The 23394-nt window shown below is 40.9% G+C and overlaps 1 protein-coding gene across 1 annotated transcript; it reads right to left on the minus strand.

The window, feature by feature from the left end:
- Positions 1–17592: 17592 nt before the first annotated feature.
- Positions 17593–19184, minus strand: LOC135711854 (cytochrome P450 6a2-like). The gene is made up of 2 exons (XM_065234823.1): positions 18074–19184; positions 17593–18014 (listed from the first exon to the last, which is right to left on the minus strand). The coding sequence occupies exons 1-2, from the start codon at positions 19128–19130 to the stop codon at positions 17599–17601; spliced, it is 1473 nt and encodes a 490-aa protein (XP_065090895.1). The 5' UTR covers positions 19131–19184; the 3' UTR covers positions 17593–17598.
- Between the last annotated feature and the right edge of the window lie 4210 nt (positions 19185–23394).

A 23394-nucleotide genomic window follows, 5' to 3' on the forward strand; every position in this document is an offset into this window, starting at 1 on the left:
GAATGTGCAACTGTTGCTTTGATAATCAAAATTATCACTGATTGCCTGCGAAAAGCGATTTCCCTAACACCGATTTCAAAGTTAATTTCCATCCGGTCTCACCATTTATTCACCGCGTGGTGAGTGTCACCTTCATACTAAAGAGTATGAACATTGTGTAACGATAAGTTTAGAACCCTATAGGTTGAATTTATAGTTTGAATTAGTTTGCGCCTTTGATTAGTCTACAACTAAAAAATCTTCACGTTAATGCTACGTGAAAAAATCACGTAGCCTCTTTAACACCCCACTTCAATCATTTGCACGTGGCTCACGTCAATGTCAAATTAAATTTTACGTGATTTTCATGTTCGTTGATGCTAAGGGAATTTCACGTATAAAGTAAGTGAAAATCATATACACGTCCAATCTACGTGAATGCTGCAACGTTCATGATTATATAACGATAGTAAAATTGATAAATATATCATGTCATGTTCACTGTACCTGATGATGAATGTGACAACATTTTCACATCAAACTTCTATGTGCGGTTGTGTGATAGTGGTGTGCTTAATCAAAATTAGTTAACGTGGTTTACATGTATGAAAAAGTGAAACAATATGGCGTCATCGATTTTATTACTGGAACAAGTGATTCAGCATCAGTGTTGGAAAAATATCAAAAAATCAAATCTCAGAAATACTCAAGATCACGCTTGATTTTCCTTAGAAAAAAGTCAACAATCAAACATCTGCGATTGATTTTGCAAGCTGTGATATCGGAATATCAAACTAACAGAACTCACCAACTGCAAATCTTACCAAACTGTGGTGAGATTGAGTTTAATGATTTTTGCTTTACACCCGAATGGAACCAAAACTTCCATAACGGCTGGCAGCAGTCCCTTAGTGTCTGCCATCGATGAAGATTAAAAAGAGATAGCAAACTATACTTTCTCTTTCTTAGAAACCGATGTGGAACGGAATCATTTTGTGTCGAGTCAGCTCTCAGTTTGATTTGAGAGCGTATGAGAGCGGAAAAATATTATTTGATTGATGATTTTGCCAACACTGTTCAGCATACTGCAACTGTTTGAAGGTATTTTTTATATTTTTTGAAATCCATCATACACTGCTAATTAAAGTTATTTCGATCTCAGAGGCTGGATTACAAGATACAATTTACGGGGATTTTCCAAAGGACAATTTAGCCCGACTCGGCAGTAAACAGTGCAAACGGATATAACATCTGAATCGAGATCTGAATTGTCATGCTCAATTAAGTGTTGGAAAAGTGAAATGGTTACTATTAACGTTTCAATGACATAGGGGACATGGCTCTAATGTTGGCCTATGGATCTAAGATTGGGCCCATCGCTAAAAATCTGCTATTTATCAATTTTATCTAAATGCACGCGTCTAATGGATATTTTTGGTCGTTATTGAAAATTTAGTAGATTGCTTAATTCATGTATGGGCCCAAATTAGGGGCAGATAGGCTGACATTACATCAATTTCCCCTACTTGACGAATTAATAAAAAAAAAATGCTAACAATGTTTAAATATTCTTTTCTTGGAAAAAAATGGAAAAAAGTATTTGTTAGATCCGGTAAAGATCACTTCAAAATCACGTCATCATTACGTGCAAATCCATCCCAATTATAGTAGAAACCACGGAACGTAACCATAAGATGAATAGTATTTTCCAGTTAATATCATTTCAAAATCACATAAACATTACGTGGTAACCACTTCCAACTTAAGTCGAAATCACGTAATATTTACGTTACTGTTCACGTTGACCGCTGAATGGGAATATTTTTGGCCACCTGGTATTAACGTGAATGTTACGTGAAAAGTAGTATGGACGAAAGCTACCAATGTTTTCACGTAGATCGGACGTGCATATTTTTTGGAGTGTACAGATGAGATAAGAAACATTCTGCTTGACCCGTTTTTTTCTCATTTCCTTGGTGCAAAATTTGTTTCAATCTGATTATCACGGGAGTTGATATACTTCTTTATTAATAACCCACAATAAGGGCATAACCAAATTTGTTAGTCTAATAAAAATCAGGGTTCTTTGTGAACAAAGAACTATGGCTTGCCTCACTTTAAGTGGAATGTTCAGTTCATTAAGACGTATTTTCGGAAAATTTAAAATATCAGAAGAAGTGAGTTCTAGTGAAATTTTTTATAAAAGATTTGTGCCAAAGCAGTGTGGAAGAAGTAGAATCTATTGAAGTTGTGGAAGTGTAAATGTTCATTAGTTTAAATCTTATTTTGTAGATAGTTTATCGATAACTTTAGGAACTCAAATTATGATATCGCCATAACTATACAATAACTTTGTAATGCCATGAAATTAGCATTTTTAATATTAATTGCAACCTGTTGAATTCTAATTTGAATTTTATAGGTAGTACGCTAAAGTTAGTTTAGTAATACTCGCCGAAAGGGGTAAACCGTAAACTAAACCTTGTGAAAAGCACAGGTAAGAATTCACATTGTAAAAAAAGCGTCAGTATGTAAAGGCAACATATTTTCACGTCAATAGGAAGCCCATTAACGTGGGTGTCGGTGTCTCCCTTAGCTCAGTCGGTAAAGGCGCAGCTACAAAGCAAGACCATGCTGGAGGTGACTGGGTTCGATTCCCGGTCCGGTCTAGGAATTTTTCCGGTTGGAAAATTTCTCGACTCCCTGGGCATAGAGTATGATTGTACTTGCCACACAATTATACAAATGCAAAAATGGTAGCAGGCATCGAAAGCTCTCAATTAATAACTGTGGAAGTGCATCTAGAACATTAAGTTGAGAGCACGCAATAAGCTAATATGCCATAAGCAATAAGCTTGAAATGCGAAGAAGAAGAAGACGGTGTTGGCGTCTGGTTCGACGCAGGGATGGAAAATCATTTACATTCATTTCGTGCATTCATTTACATTCATTTGCCTCTAACTTTTTTGATCAACAGAATACCGTAAAATGATGTATGAAACTTTTGTAGCTTTTAATATTAACTACAACTTTTGTTAAGAACTCAAATCTCAATCTCTTATGCATGACTAGAACTAGAGCTGGCAGAAGATGTTACTGTTTTTTAGTGAATGCAGTTTACATTCACTCAAAAACAATGGTGGGCTCTTATCGCTCTGATTCATCATGCATAAGAGATACTGATTTGAGTTGTTTACAAAAACCTACAAAAGCTTGAAACGATATTTTACGGAATTCTGTTTATGAAAAAAGTTAGAAGCAAATTAATGTAAATGAATGCACGAAATGAATGTAAATGATTTTCCATCCCTGGTTCGAAGTCGGTGTTGGGAAAAGTGGGACCTTCTTCAACAGACTCTTGTTGGATGAGTCGACACGAGATGATCTTTCCGTGTACGGTGGGCAGCATACGTATCGAAAAGCCAGGACGGTAGTGGCTGAAATACGAACATTCCACGTTCGACCGGAGACAACTCCTGGAAATCGCTTACTACCCACTACCCCCCCCCCCCCACTCCTTTCCGCGGGTAAAGCAGGCGCATAAGAACGCCTATCAATGGTTGTTGGGTTCTGCCCTGACCGGTGATTTGCGACCTCTGTGCACCTGAACTCCGATTTTTACCTCCACGCGGTGCCCGGTGGGGTTGCTGGCGGTGATAAAGGGTGATACGGTCAAAATTTGGTCAAGGGAAAACGCGTGTAAATCGGTGTAATCGTTTATTAAAAAAATCAAATTAAATTTCTTTTTCAAGTTCAATTAGTATAAAATTCAGGAAAAATATTCAGTTAGGCTTCCGCTTTTCCAAATCCGAATTGCCGGGCCTTACGCTTGACCCCTGCCATCAGATTTTGTACAGCCACCTTGTCCACCTTCTTCGCCGCAGAAAGCCAGTTTGCTTTGAACTGCTGCTCGCCCTTAGCAGTTTTTTTGGTCTTCTTTAGGTTCCGCTTGACAATAGCCCAGTATTTCTCAATTGGGCGGAGCTCTGGCGTGTTGGGAGGGTTCTTGTCCTTGGGAACCACCTGCACGTTGTTGACGGCGTACCACTCCATGGCCTTTTTACCGTAATGGCAAGATGCCAAATCCGGCCAAAACAGTACGGAACAACCGTGTTTCTTCAGGAAAGGCAGCAGACGTTTATTCAAACACTCTTTCACGTAAATTTCTTGGTTGACAGTCCCGGAAGCTATGAAAATGCTGCTTTTCAAGCCACAGGTACAGATGGCTTGCCAAACCAGATATTTCTTTGCGAACTTTGACAGTTTCATGTGCTTGAAAACATCTGCTACCTTTCCCCTTCCTTTTGCCGTATAAAACTCCTGTCCCGGAAGCTGCTTGTAGTCGGCTTTGACGTAGGTTTCGTCGTCCATTATCACGCAGTCAAACTTCGTCAGCATCGTCGTGTACAGCCTCCGGGATCGCGCTTTGGCCGTCGTATTTTGTTTATCATCGCGATTTGGAGTCACTACCTTCTTGTAAGTCGATAGTCCGGCTCGTTTTTTGGCTCGATGCACGGTTGTAGACGATACACCCAGCTTATTTGCGGCATCTCGGAGAGAGAGGTTAAGGTTTCGCTTGAAACTACCGGCAACTCTCTTTGTCGTCTCAGCGGCTTCCGGTTTTCGATTTCCCCCCGATCCAGACTTCCTGGCTGTCGACAAACGTTCCCCAAACACTTTAATTACATTTGTAACGGTTGATTTGGCAACTTTTAGCGATTTTGCCAACTTTGCGTGCGAGTAGCTCGGATTTTCGCGATGCGCGAGCAAAATTTTGATACGCTGCTCTTCTTGCTTGGACGGCATTTTGACAACTGAAGAGTGAATTCCAAAATCAAAATAGGAGCAACATTCTACACACACACACCTTCAAAATGAGGGGTGTTCAGGTTTTTTAAATGCAAAATTGAAAGAAATACGTCAAGTTGATATTGACCAAATTTTGACCGTATCACCCTTTATTTGCCGTCAGTAATGCGAACAAGAACGGGGGATCATCGTTGTCACCAAAGCACTATTGTCAATACATCGGTAGTGCCCGTGATGACGATGACAGAGCAAAAAGGTTATAGCCAACTCTAAGTAGCCTGTGATTATCGCTACCTGGGGATGCTAACCGGCTGGGTCTGGTTACGACTTGGCCGTCCTGAATGAACTATCTCCACCATCTCAAGGTGGTTTGTTTAAAAGGACGTTAATAAATGGAAGCAACACCCTTCCGGAAAATTCCTAGCTCGAATTAGTCAGTTAAGCAGAGTAAATTCGAAGCTAGTTGAGATACCCATCATTCATCCTCGCTAAAGCGTTACGCTGTCGAGCTTCGAACACGTTTCCGATACAACGGGAACATCGTTACATGCAGGTAGGGGAGGATGGTATACAACGCACCCCCTGGGCAGAACGCACCAGTTGACTTTCATTTGTGTTTTTCAAGGCTTTTACGTAACTTTTTTGTAGTCTAATCAACCAGCACTTCTAGCATAGCATCTGAACTCAAAATCCTGCATGATAAATTCTAGAATTGGATTAAAAATTCCAAGAAAAACTAAAAATAAAATGAAAAAGTGCGTCTTACCCCGGGGGTGCGTTATGTACTGTTCTCCCCTACTCGACGGTCGCAATAAGAAAGGTAACGTTACCACGCAGGTTAGTGCACACCTGGTGTTAGGGTAAGAATTGTTGAATTCCCTGAAAAGATAATGAGCTCGAAGATAAATAGATCTAACTCTTTTAAGCTGAAATTCACTAGGACTTAATTATTTATCGGTCGTATTAAATCTTGTCTTTACCTAGAAAGGTTTTGTTATTACTTTCCACTAAGGGTAACTCAAGTAAGTCGGTTAACTTTTTAATTTACGTCGTGTTTGACTAGGTCCACGAATTGAATTTGAACAGGACTCAAGATTTCCGTACGTCGTAGAATTCGGTTTGGTAACCACAATAACTCGCCTTGAGAATCAGAGTTTCAGGTCAGGCATCCCTGAACCAAACATTCCTCAAACGACCTCCAAAACAGAGGGGCGCTTAAGTCGTTTGTAGGCTGACATAGGTTAAACCAAATTTCAACGGCAGGGACTAAGACAATGTAACGCTCAAATCGGAGTTCTTGAGTAAAAGCTAAGCTTTACAATTGTAGAACTACGCACACACTTACCACTATTATCTCCAATTCCCGTTCAGCAGAAAAAGCATTCAAAATCGAGTATGAGAGAAAATTAGCGCTTATTCGCTTTTAGTCTGTTCATGTTTCAAAGCATGGAGAGACCAGTGGAGAAAACACAGGTTTGATAATCTCAACGTTCAAGGTTAACCCGGCAACCTTTTGAATATTTTTTCAACATAATTCTAATAATAAGTTTTTTTAAGTTCCGAACGTTGTCCGAGTTCCAGTATTATCGAGAGTATCGGAATTTCAAAAAATCATCCGAATCTTTAAGAATCATCGATATTCTAAGAACATCCACAACATAGAGGAATTTGTTTCAAGTACTTCCGAAACGGTAGGAACTCTCAGAACTTCTAGAATTCTTAAAATTTCAATATCTCTTGGAACATTTGATATATTTATTACGCTAGATAGATACTTTCAGACTTATCTAAAAAAATGAATATAATATTCCAGGTACTGCCAATACAGCGAGGTACTATCCAATAGCTGAACATGTTGATAATTCAAAAAATCCCCAACTTCATGATTTTACGAATTTGAAGTACTCTCGGAACTTACTAACTTTCATTACTCCAGAGACTAGAGATAATATACAACAGAAACTCTTGGTGCTTCTGAAAAATCTATAATCTACCAAAATATGGTTTTTATCAAGCTCATTTATTTGTCAGGCTAAGAGATGAACTAGCCTATGGCTAAAAATCTCTTAAATAAAGATAAAAAAATATATATATTTGTCAGGCTCAATCGCGTTAGCTTTACAGAGCCGATGATTTTCTTCGTTTCTAACAAAATTCACTTATTTCTGTAAGTTGGGTCGAATAATCGTGGCTTGACCGAGTTTAGAGGGGTACATTGTCGGAGGATAGGATCAAGGGTTGATCTTGGGGGTGATGTTTTGTTGTCTTATAAGAGCGTTGTCGCCAGTACAACAAGAAATTTAGGAAATTTCGCGTATCTTAAATGTTCTAGATGTGCTAGGAGTTCAAATTTTTGTTGTACCTTCAGAAACTCTTTTTGCTAGTGGTGTCGGGGGGATACCCCTCACCATCCCACTCCAACGGGGAGTTTGGTAAAGAGAGATGATCAATTTGCATCTTCCTCAAAGTTGTCCTTGCTCGCTTTCTACTCTCTATAATATAGAGTCTATATACAATTTTCACACTGACGTACTCTTACGGAACTATCAACTCTATACTTTCATCTCCTCATCTATCGTATAAAAATAACCACTTTAGACTGTTATTTGAAATTAGCATCTTCAACTATGTGAATCTTTATCTTCACGCAAAAGTAATACAAACAAATTGTTAAAGTTCAGAAATTGCTGAATTATTAATAGCTTTTGAAGTCCGTGAATGTTTGAACTAATTATAAGGATTTAATTCATCGTGAGATGTTGATTGGTTATAATGTTAGTCGGTCAGATTTGCTTGCTCCAAGTAAATGAGGGGAACTACTTTACCTCGTTCGGTGGGTAAAAGAAGTCTTGAAGTGATTTTTTTTTTGCAAAACGGTGCTCTGGAATATGATGCACTTTAATGTAAAAAAAAACAGCGCTCAAGGGCTTCATTCACCCCCTGATGATAATAGGTAAAGAAGTGCCGAGGCCATTATGTCGTACAGAGATGGTAGCAATACAGACTAACAGACATAACACTCGCAAGATGTTCATCGAACAAGCATTTATCGGTCAATTTAAAAGTATCTTAATTGGTAGTACCTTTGGCGTGCATAGTCAATTCCCTTGCGTTTGACGTTTTCACACTACTGCCATCAGTGTACTACAGTGTACTTAACAGATGGCAGATATGTTTTAGCGACAATGTTTTACAGTGAAAAATGTTCAATGTGTTATTTCTGTTTGTATGTGGTAGCAATGTCGGGAATTGTCAAATTAATTGAGCAATTGACAACAGTCAATTAACGTTTAAATGTAAAATCTAAATCAACAGCTTTAAAATGTAAATGATGATGATGATGATGATGATAATGGTGATGATAATAAAAGTAATTCTGTTTAAATCAAGAGTTCACTCCATGAGGAGTATGTGTTTTGGAAACATTCTTCGGAATTCTTTACAACCATCTCCCGAATTCGAGGAATTGCCATCAGGAATCTAAAAAAGTTGAATGTGTGCAACGAAATTTACCCCGTAACGTGGGTAGATCACCTTTTCGTGGTACGTTACGGGTGTAAGATCTACCACTGATTCCCAGTCCCGACTACTTCAAACTAGGGGAACAGGATTTTTCAGTAATCAAAGGAACACATCTTAGTCCTTGTTGTTATGCCTTGTTGATAGTGACAAGACTCGGCTTTGTCCACCGAAGATGATCTTGAAACAAGGAAAAAATGAGTTAGTTAGTCTTCATCTATGTGATTCCTAATCTTCTATTCGTTGTTCCCTAGGTTGAAGTGGTTAAGACTAGGGTTTTGATGCATGGTCATTATCAGTGTCATTCCTTAATTTTGTTGCTGAGGAATTCAAGTTTGACTGACAAAGGGGTGCGCCTTTGGAGGATATTTCAACACTCCGAAGGGTATAAATAGCGGGACCTTTCAATTAGAGTCGGATCCTTGCGAAAAATGCAAGAATGACAACTGTAAAAAATCGAATAGTCCATTTCGCAATAGTGATGGAGTAATACGACATGCACTAAACTAAGGACACGGGATATACTACAATAGATCAAATTACTGGTCGCAGTGGTGTTCGGTCCCGAACAGAGGAAAAAAAAACCAAACGATAACAACCTTATAAATTGCTGCAATTTGTTCGGAGGCGAACCAGCCCAAGGCTGAAAGCCTCCCTAATAAAGATAAATTAATTAATTTCTGCAATTTAGTGTAACGCTTAATTTGACAAACATTTGTCACGATATTTCATGAAAATTTAAGCACGATATCGCTTAAATCGGCAATGCTGTATTTGAGCTTGTAGACAATTCCGATGTTTACGCCAACTACCGCTCAAAAACAATTTAGTGGATATTTTACACGATGGTTAAAATTCTTAATTCTTTTCTGTGTAGTTGCGCCCACCTAATAACTCTTTCATTGAAATCCCCAAACCAATATTCAGCAAATAGTCTGCCATAGTTGCTAACTCAATCACGATGAAAACAAGCCTACTGCTGCGCTGTCACACCGTGCTGCGTTCGACAAATGAAATTTAAACAGAATTAGCCATCAACCAGCATTTCCTATGCTACCAAACCTGAACCACGTTGTGTGGTTTCGGTAAACACCGTAAACAAGCGTTATTGAAAAATTCATTCGAAACCCTTTTTCCTCAGCATGAGGCTTGATTTGTTTGCCACCGTTGCATCGCGCGTCGCGTCGTGAGCCAAAAATCGAATTAGGCAACCTGAATTCAAGGCCCACTTAGATCGCCACAGCTGCGAAGGTGCGTCTTTGTTGGCGTCGCGTTGGTCGTTGGACGAATGTCAAAGGTATCTAACCTTATCGATTGAGTTTGACTACCAAAAAAGAAGTTATGTGCTGCGCATAACCTGCTATTGTGACCGTAATTATGATTAACATATACACCAAAGCGGCTGAATGGACGGAATCTGATTTGGCAAAATGCCGTGGTTCATTGTTTCGATTTTGTGTGGGGTTTGGTCAAGCGATTAGTCTCCATTAAGTGGGCTTTTGTTCAGTTTTAATGATACCAAATCCAACAATGTTTGGCTATTCATGGAATGGAGATGAGATGGGTAAAATGCTGAAATCCATTCGGTGCACTCTGCGGCATAATGAGAGCAAAAATGATTGCATTTTTTTTTTGGGAGTTAATGATTGTGGTTACGCCATTTTGGCATGGTCGCACAGACATTATAATCAGGTGTTGAATATGCTCAGGAATGCAGATGCAGGGAGATTATCAAACCATTAAATTCGGATGACAGTTCTGAAGATGACTGACATAACATTCTCTCATTTTCAAAACAAACAATCATTACTTTACGATCAATTCGTTGGCACCGCTTTGCTCTTTGCATGCAAATCAGTTTGCGGTCTCACGTCGTTTGCGGCTCCCATATTAGTCACACTGTTATGATTCAACGACACCTTTAAAAAAAAAAACGAATACATTTTGAATCTTGCTCTGAGGTGGTCCACGGAACCGCAACCCAACCGAACGGATGATCAACACGCGTGTGATGCGAAATTTAATTAAGCCATATTCCTGGTCCGGGTCGAGTCAAGGATGAGTAAGTCTGGCTGAGCATTATTCACACTTTTGTGAACACCTTTGCCTACGAACGCTCTCCAGAAGGGGTGTTGATGAGATTTCACTTAATGGTTAATAACACAGAACGAACGCGAACCAACGGACCTTCATCCTTCACCCCTCGTCAAACGCGGATCATAGAAGTAATGGATTATGACATTTGCCTGTGAGGCAAAGTGATGATGCGATGTGGATTTTAATTTCCTGTCTCGCAGCACAGGGATGCCCTCGAAACTAAAAATTATACAGACATTCTACTAAGCACATAAATTCATCCCTGTTTTCTTGCTGTGTGGAAGACCACCGATCAAGCTCGTCAATACCGAAACTGATAGATTACAGCTAGCGCCCCGAGTGCACGATTCTTTCCATTTCATCCAAGAGAGTGCTTTGCACGACTACAATACCGGTTTGCTTTGATCGAAAGGAGTTTCATACAGCTATCAACGTCTGTCCGTCATTCACGCAGCATTCCTATAAAACTGCGATTACTTCAATAAACATGCCAGCGATGAGAGCCAATTATGTCAAACTATCATCACGCGATAAGTATGATTAGTTTCTTGCTGTAAGTACAATTATCACGCTGGAGTTTTTATTGAATTAATGAAATTGTTTAACATTCGAATGATTCGGCTCACAAAAAGCTGACCACTACTGCTGGAAAAAAAAAATGCCAATTTACGCTCACCAGTGAAAGCTACCGCGTTCCACGCGGCGAGAGCAAATTTAAATCATAAATATCAACGGATTTCTGCCATAATTTATCGGATTAACTGTAAGTTGGCTTGCCGAAAACGAGCTGTCAGTTCGTTCTGCCGATTCATATCTCGAACAGAGTAGGCGACGACGACGACAGGCGGCCAGCCCCATTCTGCGGTCATTGTGCTGACGTTGATAATGATTCGTTCTGTTCACATTTTGCGGCCAAAGCCTACTACCTCTGTTTGGGATTCGCATACTAGCTGACACTATTCTGTGCCCTTGCCATCATCAGCTGCCCGGTTTGGGTTTTACTCATGGTTGGTTGGGCCACAATTTGATACCCGCTGACTGCTGCTAACCGAGTTGGGTGTAATATTTTATCAGCACTCTTCAGCGAACCTCGTTCCGGGGAGTACTTTGGACGTGATATTTTCCTGTTTTATTACTTCATTGACCCCCGACGAGGACCCAATTTGTGACATACTGAGGGAGAGCATGAAGGGCTGAAATCCTCGGGCAACACACTCGTAATTGAATAAATTTTTAATGATTTAATTTCGCGAGCTGAGCGGTGGACCAGACCTTGGTTGCGAAGGTCCACCCGCCCAGCCGATGTAGCCAGGTAATCCAGAACCGCCAAGGTTTGTTGACTTTTCGCGTGACCTGCATCACAAAGTTGCATGGCGCACGAGATTATGCAGCGACGACCGTGGACGAGGATGTGTGTGCAATATGCTAATTTCCAAGAATCCTCCACCAACCGATGCACATTATAATAATACACGGTCAACTATCCCACGCAAAGACGCTCGCCGTCGTCGGGAAGACACGAATCGAAAAAAAAACGAGACGACTCCTCCCGGAGCCGATTAAGGCAGATAAACAAATCGCTGCATAATTTAAGGAATTCCGATGGTATATGTTTCGAGACACATTCTCAAACACGCAGAAATCGAACGATTTTATGACGAAGAAACACGGGGAGTTCCCAAGGGTGCGTGAATTATCTGAAACAACACCGGGTTCGGAAATCGTTGAAGTATTTCTCGATTATTTTTTCACAGGGACGTATAAACTTTTGTAAACAATACATTTTATCGTCGATTTGGTGTAACTGGTAGCCCACCATCGCCTACTAACACTACCATCAGATGGGGGAAATTTTTCCCTTAGCTGATAGTGGTGGTAGTATGCGTGGGCGAGCTACCAGTTACGCCAAATCGACGATCAAATGCATTGTTTACAAATGCTGATACGTCCCTTCGAAAAAGTAATCGAGATTTGGTTTATTTACTTCTTTAATTGCCAAGTCCCAGCGCAGGATACCCAAACAGCGCGTAAGATTCCTGAGAAAGCGAATCGTCATAAATACTGAGTGAGCGCCGAAAGAGTGAACAAAGCAAGCGTCGTCGCCTCTTATGCAGATGCATGAGCATAAATTTAAATATTTCTCGTTCTTGCGCGCGGCCTACTGGGGATGCTTAGGTACGGAGATTGCGGGCGGAGACCAATGTAGAGCAATAGATGCGAGTGCGGTGTCATCATCGACTTCATCGTCATCATCATCATCAGCGTTGCGGTGCGGTAGAATGGAGTGATTCTCATGGGGATTTCACTCAATTAGAAGACGTCAGTGGTAGTGTTGTGGTGGAAGGTGTGATTTCGGTGAGAGATCCATTCAGTTTTTTTTTCCGCGAACGGATTGAGTAATGAATGGATTTAGTATGGCACTTTACTGACGGTGGAGTGATTTGAGGTTTTTCGTGGCCCAGCTGATTTTGAAATAGATTTGTGTTTAGATTAGAAGTGTTTGGGTTGGAAAACTCACAGTTTCATAGAAGCTGTGTGAACATTGGCGTAGCTAGATTTTTTCATTTGAGGGTGCAGAAGCAGTGTTAATAAAAACTATAGGGTTAACTACCCCATTTCCGGCCTATTAAGCACAACCCGCACTTATACTCTCTTAATCTAATTTATTTACCTTTCCGTATGTACCGTAAGATTTGATAAAGAGAAATCAATCGTTGAGATATTGTCAAAAGTCTAACACTGCTTATTGACGCCAAACTCGGCCTACGGATTCTAAACTCGGCCTAACGCATTGAAACGCCATTCAAACGCCAATGAATTCACTTCCGCCTATCGGATGAAGATAAAAATTGATTCGATCGGAATGCTTCTTTTGTTTTTGGGCATAATGGGTGCAAATATTCATATACCACATAGGTGTTTCATCTTCTCGTAGTAGGGGTTAAAAGAGAAAAAGAAGGAGAAGAACAGTGAAGTCCGATCGCAACGCGGTCCGCAAGAAAATAGTTTCCCTAGAAGCCCTTCAATTTAGTGAAGAGGAAGAAAGTGCTGAGTGGTTGCGATGATGCGCGTTGGTGATGGTAACCTCCAACTAGGTCGACCAAATGTTGTAAAGGATTGTGATCGGATTTACCGGGAAATACCGATTGGAGCTTATGACCATTAAGGACAGGTAAGTAGTTGGTCCATCAAGGTAAGATAAATTAATAAACATATAAAGTATCCGTTCGATTTTGGCAACACGTCCTCAGTATATTTAAACTGCTTGTGCTCTGCAGTTATACTATTAAATTCTGTTTAATAATGTTCTTAGATTTCCAGTAAAATTGTGGAGCTTTAAACGTCACCTGCAGGCCTGTTCTGCGAGTAGTATGGCTCTCTGTCGCTAGTAGGGTGACGGTGGTCGCCTCGTGTGAGGTGACTCTTCATTTGATTGCACGGAGAGTCACCCCACTAGTGCGTGACTTTTGTTGACTCATTGGTGGTGGAAATTCGCACGACTCGCGGTATAGGTCAGATGATAAGATTTGCATGCAAAGATTTTGAAAAGATAAGAAGTCAAAATTGTGTTGACAAAATCTAACGTTCCCTCGTATGATGGCTTGTTCTACATCGGCTTGTAGGATTTTATCATTGGAAGGCGATTCTCCTGATCCCGCGGATTGCACGTAAGTGTATCTGATTACGGGTCCGCCCCTCCGTTTTTGGCCCTTCTTACAATGGTAAATTGAGTACAACCAGGTATCGGACTTGATCAAGTCATACTTGGAGGATGATCCACTGTCTAATGGTTGTGCCTTGCAACAATGAGTGGTATCCTTTACATACATACATACAATGGGTGCAAATATTCATATCAAGCGTTCTCATTGACTTCGTTCCGTAGCTTATTAACTAAAGCATCGTAACAAACGCATAATTGACTTGTTATCTCTGAAATCATGGATTTATTTGAAGTTTTCTGCTCAATAAGCCCAAAATGGGCGATAAGGCCGAAGTAGTTCTCTACCCTACGCATCACACTGAATTTTGGCAATTATACGAAATAAGACTGTAGATAAAATGCCTTTATAAACCGCTCTCTGTGCATGCGAAATGCTGGCTTAAACGGAATATGGATGGAAGTGGCAAATTTTGCAGCTGTTAAAAATATGGTAACAAGATTTCTAGTTTTTTGACTTGTGATGCAAAATACCGTAGATTTGTAGAACTGATCAGTTTTGACACATTCAAGAATCCATAGGTGCAATCTAAGGAATGTGGTTTATATTCAACGAAATCTGTGGAGTTGAAAATATTTCAAGCGATATGGTTTTGCAAATATCTTTGTGTTTTCTACTTTTAAACCACATAAGAACTTTTATCGCAATTCAGAATTTATTCCTAAGGTTTTCTTTAAACATTTATTTTTCAAAAAAGAGCAAGGTTTGTTTCATTAATACTATTACTACTTACCTCTGTAGTTGCATTGCTCACCCACAAAGTTGTACACTTGCTATTAGGCTATCGATTGGTTTTATCCTTAAAGTCCTAAGCGTACCTCAAAAGTTCTGAGAATTTCAAATGCAGACGGCACTGTGCAGATTTCGGAAGCAAAAACGATTATATTATTGGCTGCCGCAAAAAACCGCATTTGAAATATTTATTAATTTAGGTGAAAGGATCAAGGAATCTTTACGCACAATTTGAACCTTGTTTTGACCTATTCTGTTTTGTCAGAAAGTCATGAAAACCACAGATCGTACAAAAGACCTCCTTCTCCTTCAGACATGTTTTATAATGGGGGAACTTTCTACGACAATTTACTCTCTTCTCCAGTGTGTTTTTGCTTTTGTCTTCCTGGGGTACTTAACTCGGTGACATGGGTTTCGGCGTTGACTGATCAGCTTTCCGATTTTCCGAAATGGGTTTTCTGGGAGGTCTATTCTCGTTACTAGAACCCTTAAACCCATCAGAAATTTGGCGGTTCTATTCTGGTTTGCTCGAGTTTTTCCTGACCTTCCAATCCATTGACGATGGCTTCTGTTCCCTTTGAAACGGCCGCAAATCGATCTCGTGCATCGGAGAAGCTCGGGAGTCCAGCTCACTTTCTGGTTTCCGGTACAAGAACCAATTCGCGGAAACTAACTTTTGACCCCAAACCTTCAGCGTCCTCAACGTTCGGACACTCTTCACCAGCAAAGAGTTTTTGTAGTCCGAACAGATATTTCTGAAAACTATGTCGAACTTCCGCTGATCTGTTGGTGGAACAGTCATCTGGCCAAAGATCTCCTTAATTGCATCTCCCTTTTCTGCCTTCTCGATTGCACCCGCTGTTCATAGTGAAAATCAATGTCCGGTGGCTGGTATTCCAACTTCAGTTCTGTCACTAGCTCGGTCCAGTTTCTGAACTCCTTGTTCCTCCTTCCTTCTATATACCAGGCCCTAGCATCGCCCAAAAACAGGTGGATTGCCTCGTTAAACACGATTCGGTCAAACAGGTCCTCCGCGTGAACGAATAGGGCGAATAGGAGTATTAGACTTCCTGCTATGCGTCAAATGCTTATCTCTCACGGTATCTTCTGTTTCTTCTTGTTCCTGTTCCTAGAGTCGGTGTATAATGAGTCACGCCAAGAGTGAAGCCAGTCTACTTATTGAACTGTCAAACCGGCTACCTATCGTGCAAAGTAAACAAGCATTACGATGCTTTGAAAGGTCCACGAAAGGTATTGCAATTAAATATTAAATATAATCGAAGAAATGATCATAAACATGCAGTGAGCATTACATTTGTCATGCGATACGTTTTGTAATGGTCAGTTATGAGAATTTCTACTATTTTTCGTTAAGATAAATTGACAAAATCACTAATTTAATGATGTACTACAGTCGTTACTTTTTTTCCTCGCTAGAAGTCATTTGAAGTTGATGCAGAAGTCCTCTGTTGCCAAGTGAAAAGAAAGGGAATCTTTCGAAAACCGTGATGCGAGTTCAACTGTTTTTCTCTTGGCGTGACTCATTATACACCGACTCTACCTGTTCCTAGTCTCCCTTTTTTGCTCATTTTAATTTTCCTGTTCCTTTTCCTCTTGTTCTGGTTCTTTATCACTCTTATCGTTCCCAGGCTCTTGAGCACTCAACCGGCGCAGCTTCTGAATCCCTAGACAGGACTAAAAATGTTTTATGATATTATGGAATAATATGATATAATGATAATATTTTGTTTGTGTAAGCAAAAAGAAAATATTGTGAAGTTTGTGTTTGACACATAATGTCTGCTAGTTTTGCTACATGAGAGTCGCAATAAGCGAATTTGTCATTTATCTCACCCACTCTTCGCTCTTTACTTTTCGCGAAGATTAGAAATTCGTTCATTGTGACTCTGTCAAAGCTAAATTTGCAGGTTTTTTGTGTCAATCACAAACTTCACAATCTTTTCTTGTTACTTGCACATACAAAATATCATCATAATATCTTATTATTCCATATTTTTTTGTCAAAATGAAGGGGTGGTCACACTTATTTTGCGCCAACATTTTTCTCAGTGTGCTTCAAGTATGCCGCACTGCGTCGAGAGTGTCAGTCACTGTTTGTGAATAATTGAATGTTTGGCAACCCGATATTTTGACAGTTCAAATGTTTCATTTTGCTTACCGAACGCAAGCGAAAGGAAAATCGCACGTGTTGATGTTCTTGGAGAACTCATTCGTGGACGTTGAGAAAGTCCTGCAATCCGAACTGATCATTCCGCTAGAAATCAACGATGAATTGGAATGCGTGTTATTTTCGCTATTGGACAAGAATCTCGGTTAAATGGCCAGTGCTTGCAATCATCATCGACGTGGAATATCTTGTTTTCTGTATCGGTTTTGTAGTGGTCCACCTGGTCCTTCCACATATATTTGTTGTGAAAAGTTTAGATTTATAAAACTGTCCCAGAGGTTATTCGTTAATTTAAGTGGTATAAATGTAATTTTGATGTAAACATAATCTCATAATCACCTAGCACACTCTTACCCATTATTAAGTAAAACTTCACCCATTTTGAAGATAGGTGGCTTAAATCATTAATCATTAACTGCTGGTTATCTAATACTTATGAAAGACATGATTGTAGTACCGTTGTACACCTGTACACACCATAATCTAGTACATCGACTGCGGTACATGTCGGTCGAAGTTATAATATTTAATTATATTCACGGGAATGGATTTCTACAATGGCTCAACTCTCAACCACAGTCCTTCTCTCGGTGTAAGAATGAAACTTTTGCTGGAGTATTCCAACGGGATAAGTGTTTTCGAACATGTACTGAAGCGGAATTTGCTCAAGATTGTAGCAAGTCCCACCCTAGATTGCATCATCCCAAAGCGCAATCCGATGCATATGCGAGGACCTTCACCGAATGGTAAGAACGTGCAAATATGCCGTTTGGCTACTTCCTCCGGATGGAACCGATCTGGGTCGAACACCTCTGGATCAGGATAGTGCCGCTCGTCTCGATGAATAGCAAACGCCGGAATTTGAACCTTCATCCCCTTTGGAATGACCAAATCGTGACCGGGAATCTTGTAGTCCCGGAAAGCTCTACGTTCCAGAACCGGAACCGAAGGGTACAGCCGAAGAGTTTCTGAAAACGGCAAACTTTTAGTCAAAGCCAATACATCGTCGAGAAAACAGAACACACACCGTTGATGCACTGATCCAGATATTGCATATCGCAAACAGCTTCGTACGTCATACTTCCGTGCTTCTTCAAAGCTTTCAACACACACTGCCGAGCCTTCTCCTGATACTCCGGATGAAGCGCCAACTCGTACAAGCAGTAGGTCTGATTTGATGACGACGTCTCGAAACCAGCCGCAAAAAATATAAACGAGTTCGCTGCAATTTCATCCATGGTGAAATCCACTCCATCCTTTTTCATATCAAGCAGCAAACTTAGGAAATCCTTCCTTTCCACCGCATTCTTCTCCCTATAGGCCACCGTATCCTTCACGACACCGTAGAAAAACTCACTGGCGTCATCCTGCAGAGCTTTGACCCGCAAGCGCCTGCCAAGCTCCGGAAACAGTATCAATCCAAGTCGTACCAGCTGTGAGTTCCTCGGAGTTTCGAAAACTCTCTTGCCAAACTCTCTGAACCGGCCGTGCGGATCCTTGAAACTATTACACTCAATTCCGAACGCACAACTGCCAATGATATCGATTGTAAACCGTGCCATAAAGTCCTTCACTTCCACCACCTGACCCTGGCCGATCTCCTTCACCAAAAAATCAGAAAAGTTATCCCCCACCGCAGCAAGCGTTGGAAACATCATCTTCATCTTACCCGACGAGAAGGTCGGGGTAAGCCGTTGCCTTAGCGACCGCCACTTGTTTCCTTCGATTGCGAACATATGAGCCGTCAGCGGGTCGTCCCGTTCGTTGAAGTAGACTCCACGATCCGGAAAGAAATTGAAATCCTTGATGAAGATTGTTTTGATCAGATCCACATCGGTAACGATGATCAGCGGTTGCAGGAAAAAGTACGCACCGTAAAATGGCCCTACGTCTTTCATTTGCCGGTAGGCGTCTTGAGAGACGTCTGCCGTTGATTTCCGGTTGAGGTCTTTGAAGTTTCCGTACGGGAAGTGTGGTTCCATGAATGGGACATTCTGACGGGACCAGTAGGCGTACTTTTGCTTGACGTAGACGAAAATTAGCAGAAGTGGCGTAACTAGTAGGATGATCAGCGCCACAGACATTTTCGTAGATGATGTACCGATTCGAGGGGAAACTTGAAGATAACTGACTGTCTTGGGATGGTGGTACCGAATGTACGTCTTGGAAAGCCGAAAACAATGGGTTAGTTTACATCACGAAGAGGGCAGATAAGACTTATTGCGAGGCGTTATAAATTCGGGTCAAAGATGTGTGTGGTTTACAAGTCTAATCTTTTTCTCAAATGTGCTCAATCATTTTACAGTTGTACGAGCACTTGAAGAGTGCTGAGTTCATAAGATAAGGTCTGGTTTAAAGTGGTAATGAATGCCAAGTAGAGTGAGATTTCGAGAACAGAAACATGATTTACATGGCAAAATCATACATAATTAAAAAAAAATTGAAAATTTTCTATTCAAAACAGATCTGGTGTTTTTTAACCAGTAGAGTAAGGTGATGTAGCGGAGAACGGTGATGCATACACCTTGGCATGGGAAGCAGGGGTGTATGGACTGCAACCCCCTCGAGCTTGATTTGCACTTCCTAAGGAATTGACCTTGGTTTATTCATTTGAATTTCAGGGTTGCCAGATATGTATTTCATAAGTTTAGAAACCTTATTTTTCCATGCCCTAGAAGATTTTGTAGATTTCCACTTCCTGGGCATTATTCCCAGTGGCTTTTCTGGATAACTCAGGTGTGGTAAATGTGCACGGAGAGTAAGAGGACCTCTTCAGCAGGCCGAATGGCATTAGTGAACAATGCTAGAAGAATCAATCGCGAAGTATAAATTACATAAACAATATACAAATCTAGAGTTCTGTAAATCTCCCCCGGATACGGCTCTGATGCTACCTTCTGAATCTTCAAAACCTTAGTAGCTCTGTGAAACTTTCAACATACATTTATCTCAAGTTAAGTTCATCCCAAACAGTGACTGGACCCAATGTTTTCTCGGTCACGCTGTAGACATTTATCGAGACGAGTGGTACCACCGTAATCAGGAGCTGTTCGATCCAGATCGGTTCTATCCGGAGGAGGTCGTTCTTACCATTCGGTGAAGGTCTTTGCATTTGCATCGGATTGCGCTTTGTGATGATGCAATCCAGGGTGGTACTTGCTACAATCTTGAGCAAATTCCAGGTCAGTAAATGTTCCAGCAAAAGTTTCACCGAGAGAAGGACTGTGGTTGAGAGTTGAGCCATTGTAGAAACCCATTCCCATAGTCATCAAACAAGCATTCAGGCTAAATATAGTAAAGGTATAAAATGTAAACAACTGCATTCACTCGCCAAGTAGGCCACGTGATTTATCAACTCGAACGCGGAAGCGGCTCCATACAAGAAAATAATTGAAAATTAGACAACCACCAGTTCCATCAATCGGCCCTAGCAGGCCATGATGTAAATCAAACAAAGCGCCTCTTTCACACAGTTCTGCTAATGTTGTTTTTGTTAAGGTATTCTTTGCTCTGCCGCCGGCGGCCGCGGTGCTTTCGCCGAGCTTCTAATCGATCCCAGACACGTACAATCGGCTTTTCTCTATGCATGTTAATAGGGCTTTTTGTCCGTCGTTTCTCCAGTAAAAGTTTTTCCACCACAAGCAAACGACTCTTAATCTTAATCGGCCGCCTCTCGCAGCCAAAGTTGCCGTTGTAAATAAAACTGTAATAAATCATAATCTTTTCACAATAACGTTCGTATAAACATCTTCTCACAGTCACACCCAATCGGTGATTGTAAACAGAATCGAATTGAAGTAGCCCGGGCAGCAACCGTCCGTTACTCAAGGCAACGACAACCGCACGAACGGTTGCAGTCAATGGTTACTAAGTTTTGTAATTACCGTCACTATTAGCATAGTTGATGGAGAAATTCTTTCTCCTGTCGAGCCTTCTTCTGGTGGAGGGTGGGCGGCGGTAGGTGATTATTACCGGGCGTTTTGTTGCCTTCCGTTTTTGCTCATTTTGCAATTTCGTAGCAAACCAGCAAAAGACAACACACAAACCGCGATGAAGTGGCGGAGAAGCGGAGGTGGGTTATCGGGAAGGTTTGATCGGATTCCGGACTGCTGACTGGATTGAACGGCAGCGAGTGGTCGAAGGTGATGGAAAGAATTCGTGCAATTTAGCGGAGGAAGTCGAAACAAGCTGCTACTGGGAACGGGACTGATCTGGACCATGGCTTGGCTAAAGAGATTAAAAATTCAATTAAGACATTAACGCTCTTTGCCTTTCGATTGGTGTGTGGTTTGCGCTTGGATCAGCAAGATAAGATAGTAAAGTTGTTGTGAGCAGTCGAGCTTTCGGAGAGGGCACGGCACGAGCTCGTAGCTGGCTTGGGCTTGGAGGAGTTTTTAGTTGATGATTTTTTATTGAGTTGGTGGTAGAAGGAGTGGGACTGGATTGAGATCATAGGTTTGTTTCACTAGAGCTGTCCATTTGATTGCTATTTTATTGGAGTTTAAGGTGGTAATGAGAACATTAGGCCATACAACTGTCATAGTAGGCTTGGGTAAAAGTTTCCTTTGCCTACTTTGATTATCTTAGCACGCAATTTATGCAAACAACGATTAGTCATACAAACAGCACTAAAATGGCCGGATAAACGTTTTTCAGCGAACCGCCATCGTTCATCCCGTCGTTCCAGGAACTATTTTTCTGATTATTTCGCACGTCATTCATTCGTCTTGTCTTGGAGTTTTCTGAGACTGTGTTTGCCATTCCCAGACTCATAATTCGTTCCGGTTGTGGCGGTGCCTGTTTCGACGAGCACCAACTGCAACTATAAAAGAGAACATGTCCGACCAGACAAAAATATGAATAAACCGCAATTTGTTTTCGCGAGATGAGAAATGATGCAAAAAGTAACGCAAATAACATCCCAGCGAGAAAAAGATGAGCGAATAACTTTTTTTTCAGCATTAAGCTACAAGTTATGGCTCCAATGTAGACGGCAACGGTGCCCAAGAATGGTCGGTATGGCGACCATAATCAGACTAATCCAAATTCGAAACCGGAAACCGTCAGGCTGCCAGAGAGCGAGAAGGTGGCAAGAATTTTATTCAAATTTAATCAGAACTTTTGTGCGCACAATAATACTGCAACAATGTTCCTTTTCACTCACTCTCATACCCTCAGGAGGATGGATCTTAACTCCGACGAAACTTGCCAAAACTATTCCACCCTGTGCAGTGCCATGAAGATGGTGCAAATTTTATATATAAAATGCAAAAGTGTAATAAAAATGGAACAAGTTGTTGTTTCTCGCGCATCACAATTTCTTTGCCTCCCTCGCGACGGCTGCTGCTGCCGTTTTCAGGCTCCAGATTAAAATGTAAATATAATAATGAAACTGTCGACGAGCAAATTCCGGCGCAATGGTGCTCTTCAAAGCTTTGGCCCCCCTCCACAGGGCAACCGAGGGCATTTACGGGTACGGCAAAGTTTAATCTCTCCGTAGTCAGTACCTAATAGCAAAAGCGACGCTGTTCAGGAGGGCCTGAGGTTGAGCACTGCAGGGTGTCACCGCGGTCAAAGAGTTTAAATGCAGCTTCGGTGAGGAGGTCAAGTGGTCGCAGTAGGCGGTGAGACTTTAGAACTTGAAATGTGCACCATTTGGCTACTAGATTGGTTGAAGTTTCAAAATAGTCGCTTTAAGCGCGTTGTTGTGGTTTATTTATCGGAATTTGTGATGCAAAATGATACTCGGAAAATCTAAATGAGTGATCGCTGTGAGATACTTATTTTCGTAACCACTTCGATACTTTAAGTGCACATCAGCTTCCTCGAAACGTAGCACATTGAAACTGTTACTTCACGTTTGCTGTACTGCAGCATACAGGAAATTGCAATTTCAGGTGAATTGGGGCATTAATTCCCGAAATTTGTGTAATTGAAAATTCGAAGGGGAAGTGTATATCTAGCCTACGTGGCGGCCATTTGTGGACTCTACAAGGAATCACCTTAAATCAAATTCACTTCAAGAATATTGAACATGAGCCTGAGCCCATGAGCTGATAATTAAAACAAGGGCTATTCTCATTCATTTGTTTTTGCTTTGATGTGTTGTATTTTGAACAATTTCAAATGCTGTCGATCGACTACACCAAAAGAGTCGTAAAAACCCATATCAATAATGAGGCACAATACCAAACTGGGCAAATAAAACGCAGCGAAGGCAAACATGCAAAACTTAATCTTAAAACAAATAATAATAATTAGGTCTTAAGCTTAACTAGTGATAACAAGCCCAGGGAGGCTATTGATAAACCCTCTACTATGTTTAAAATTCAACAAGAGATTAAATTA

Source organism: Ochlerotatus camptorhynchus, unplaced genomic scaffold, assembly GCF_037179485.1.
Source record: "Ochlerotatus camptorhynchus isolate MF236.1 unplaced genomic scaffold, CSIRO-AGI_Acam_v1.1 ptg000443l, whole genome shotgun sequence".
Lineage (NCBI taxonomy): Eukaryota > Metazoa > Arthropoda > Insecta > Diptera > Culicidae > Ochlerotatus > Ochlerotatus camptorhynchus.

What these genes read in the sequence shown, in the direction of transcription:
- LOC135711854 (XM_065234823.1), bottom strand. Translation starts at nt 19,130, where the DNA reads ATGTCTGTGGCGCTGATCATCCTACTAGTTACGCCACTTCTGCTAATT. An exon ending in TCTGGATCAGTGCATCAACG is followed by an intron (nt 18,015 to 18,073) that starts GTGTGTGTTCTG and finishes TGCCGTTTTCAG; the next exon opens with AAACTCTTCGGCTGTACCCT.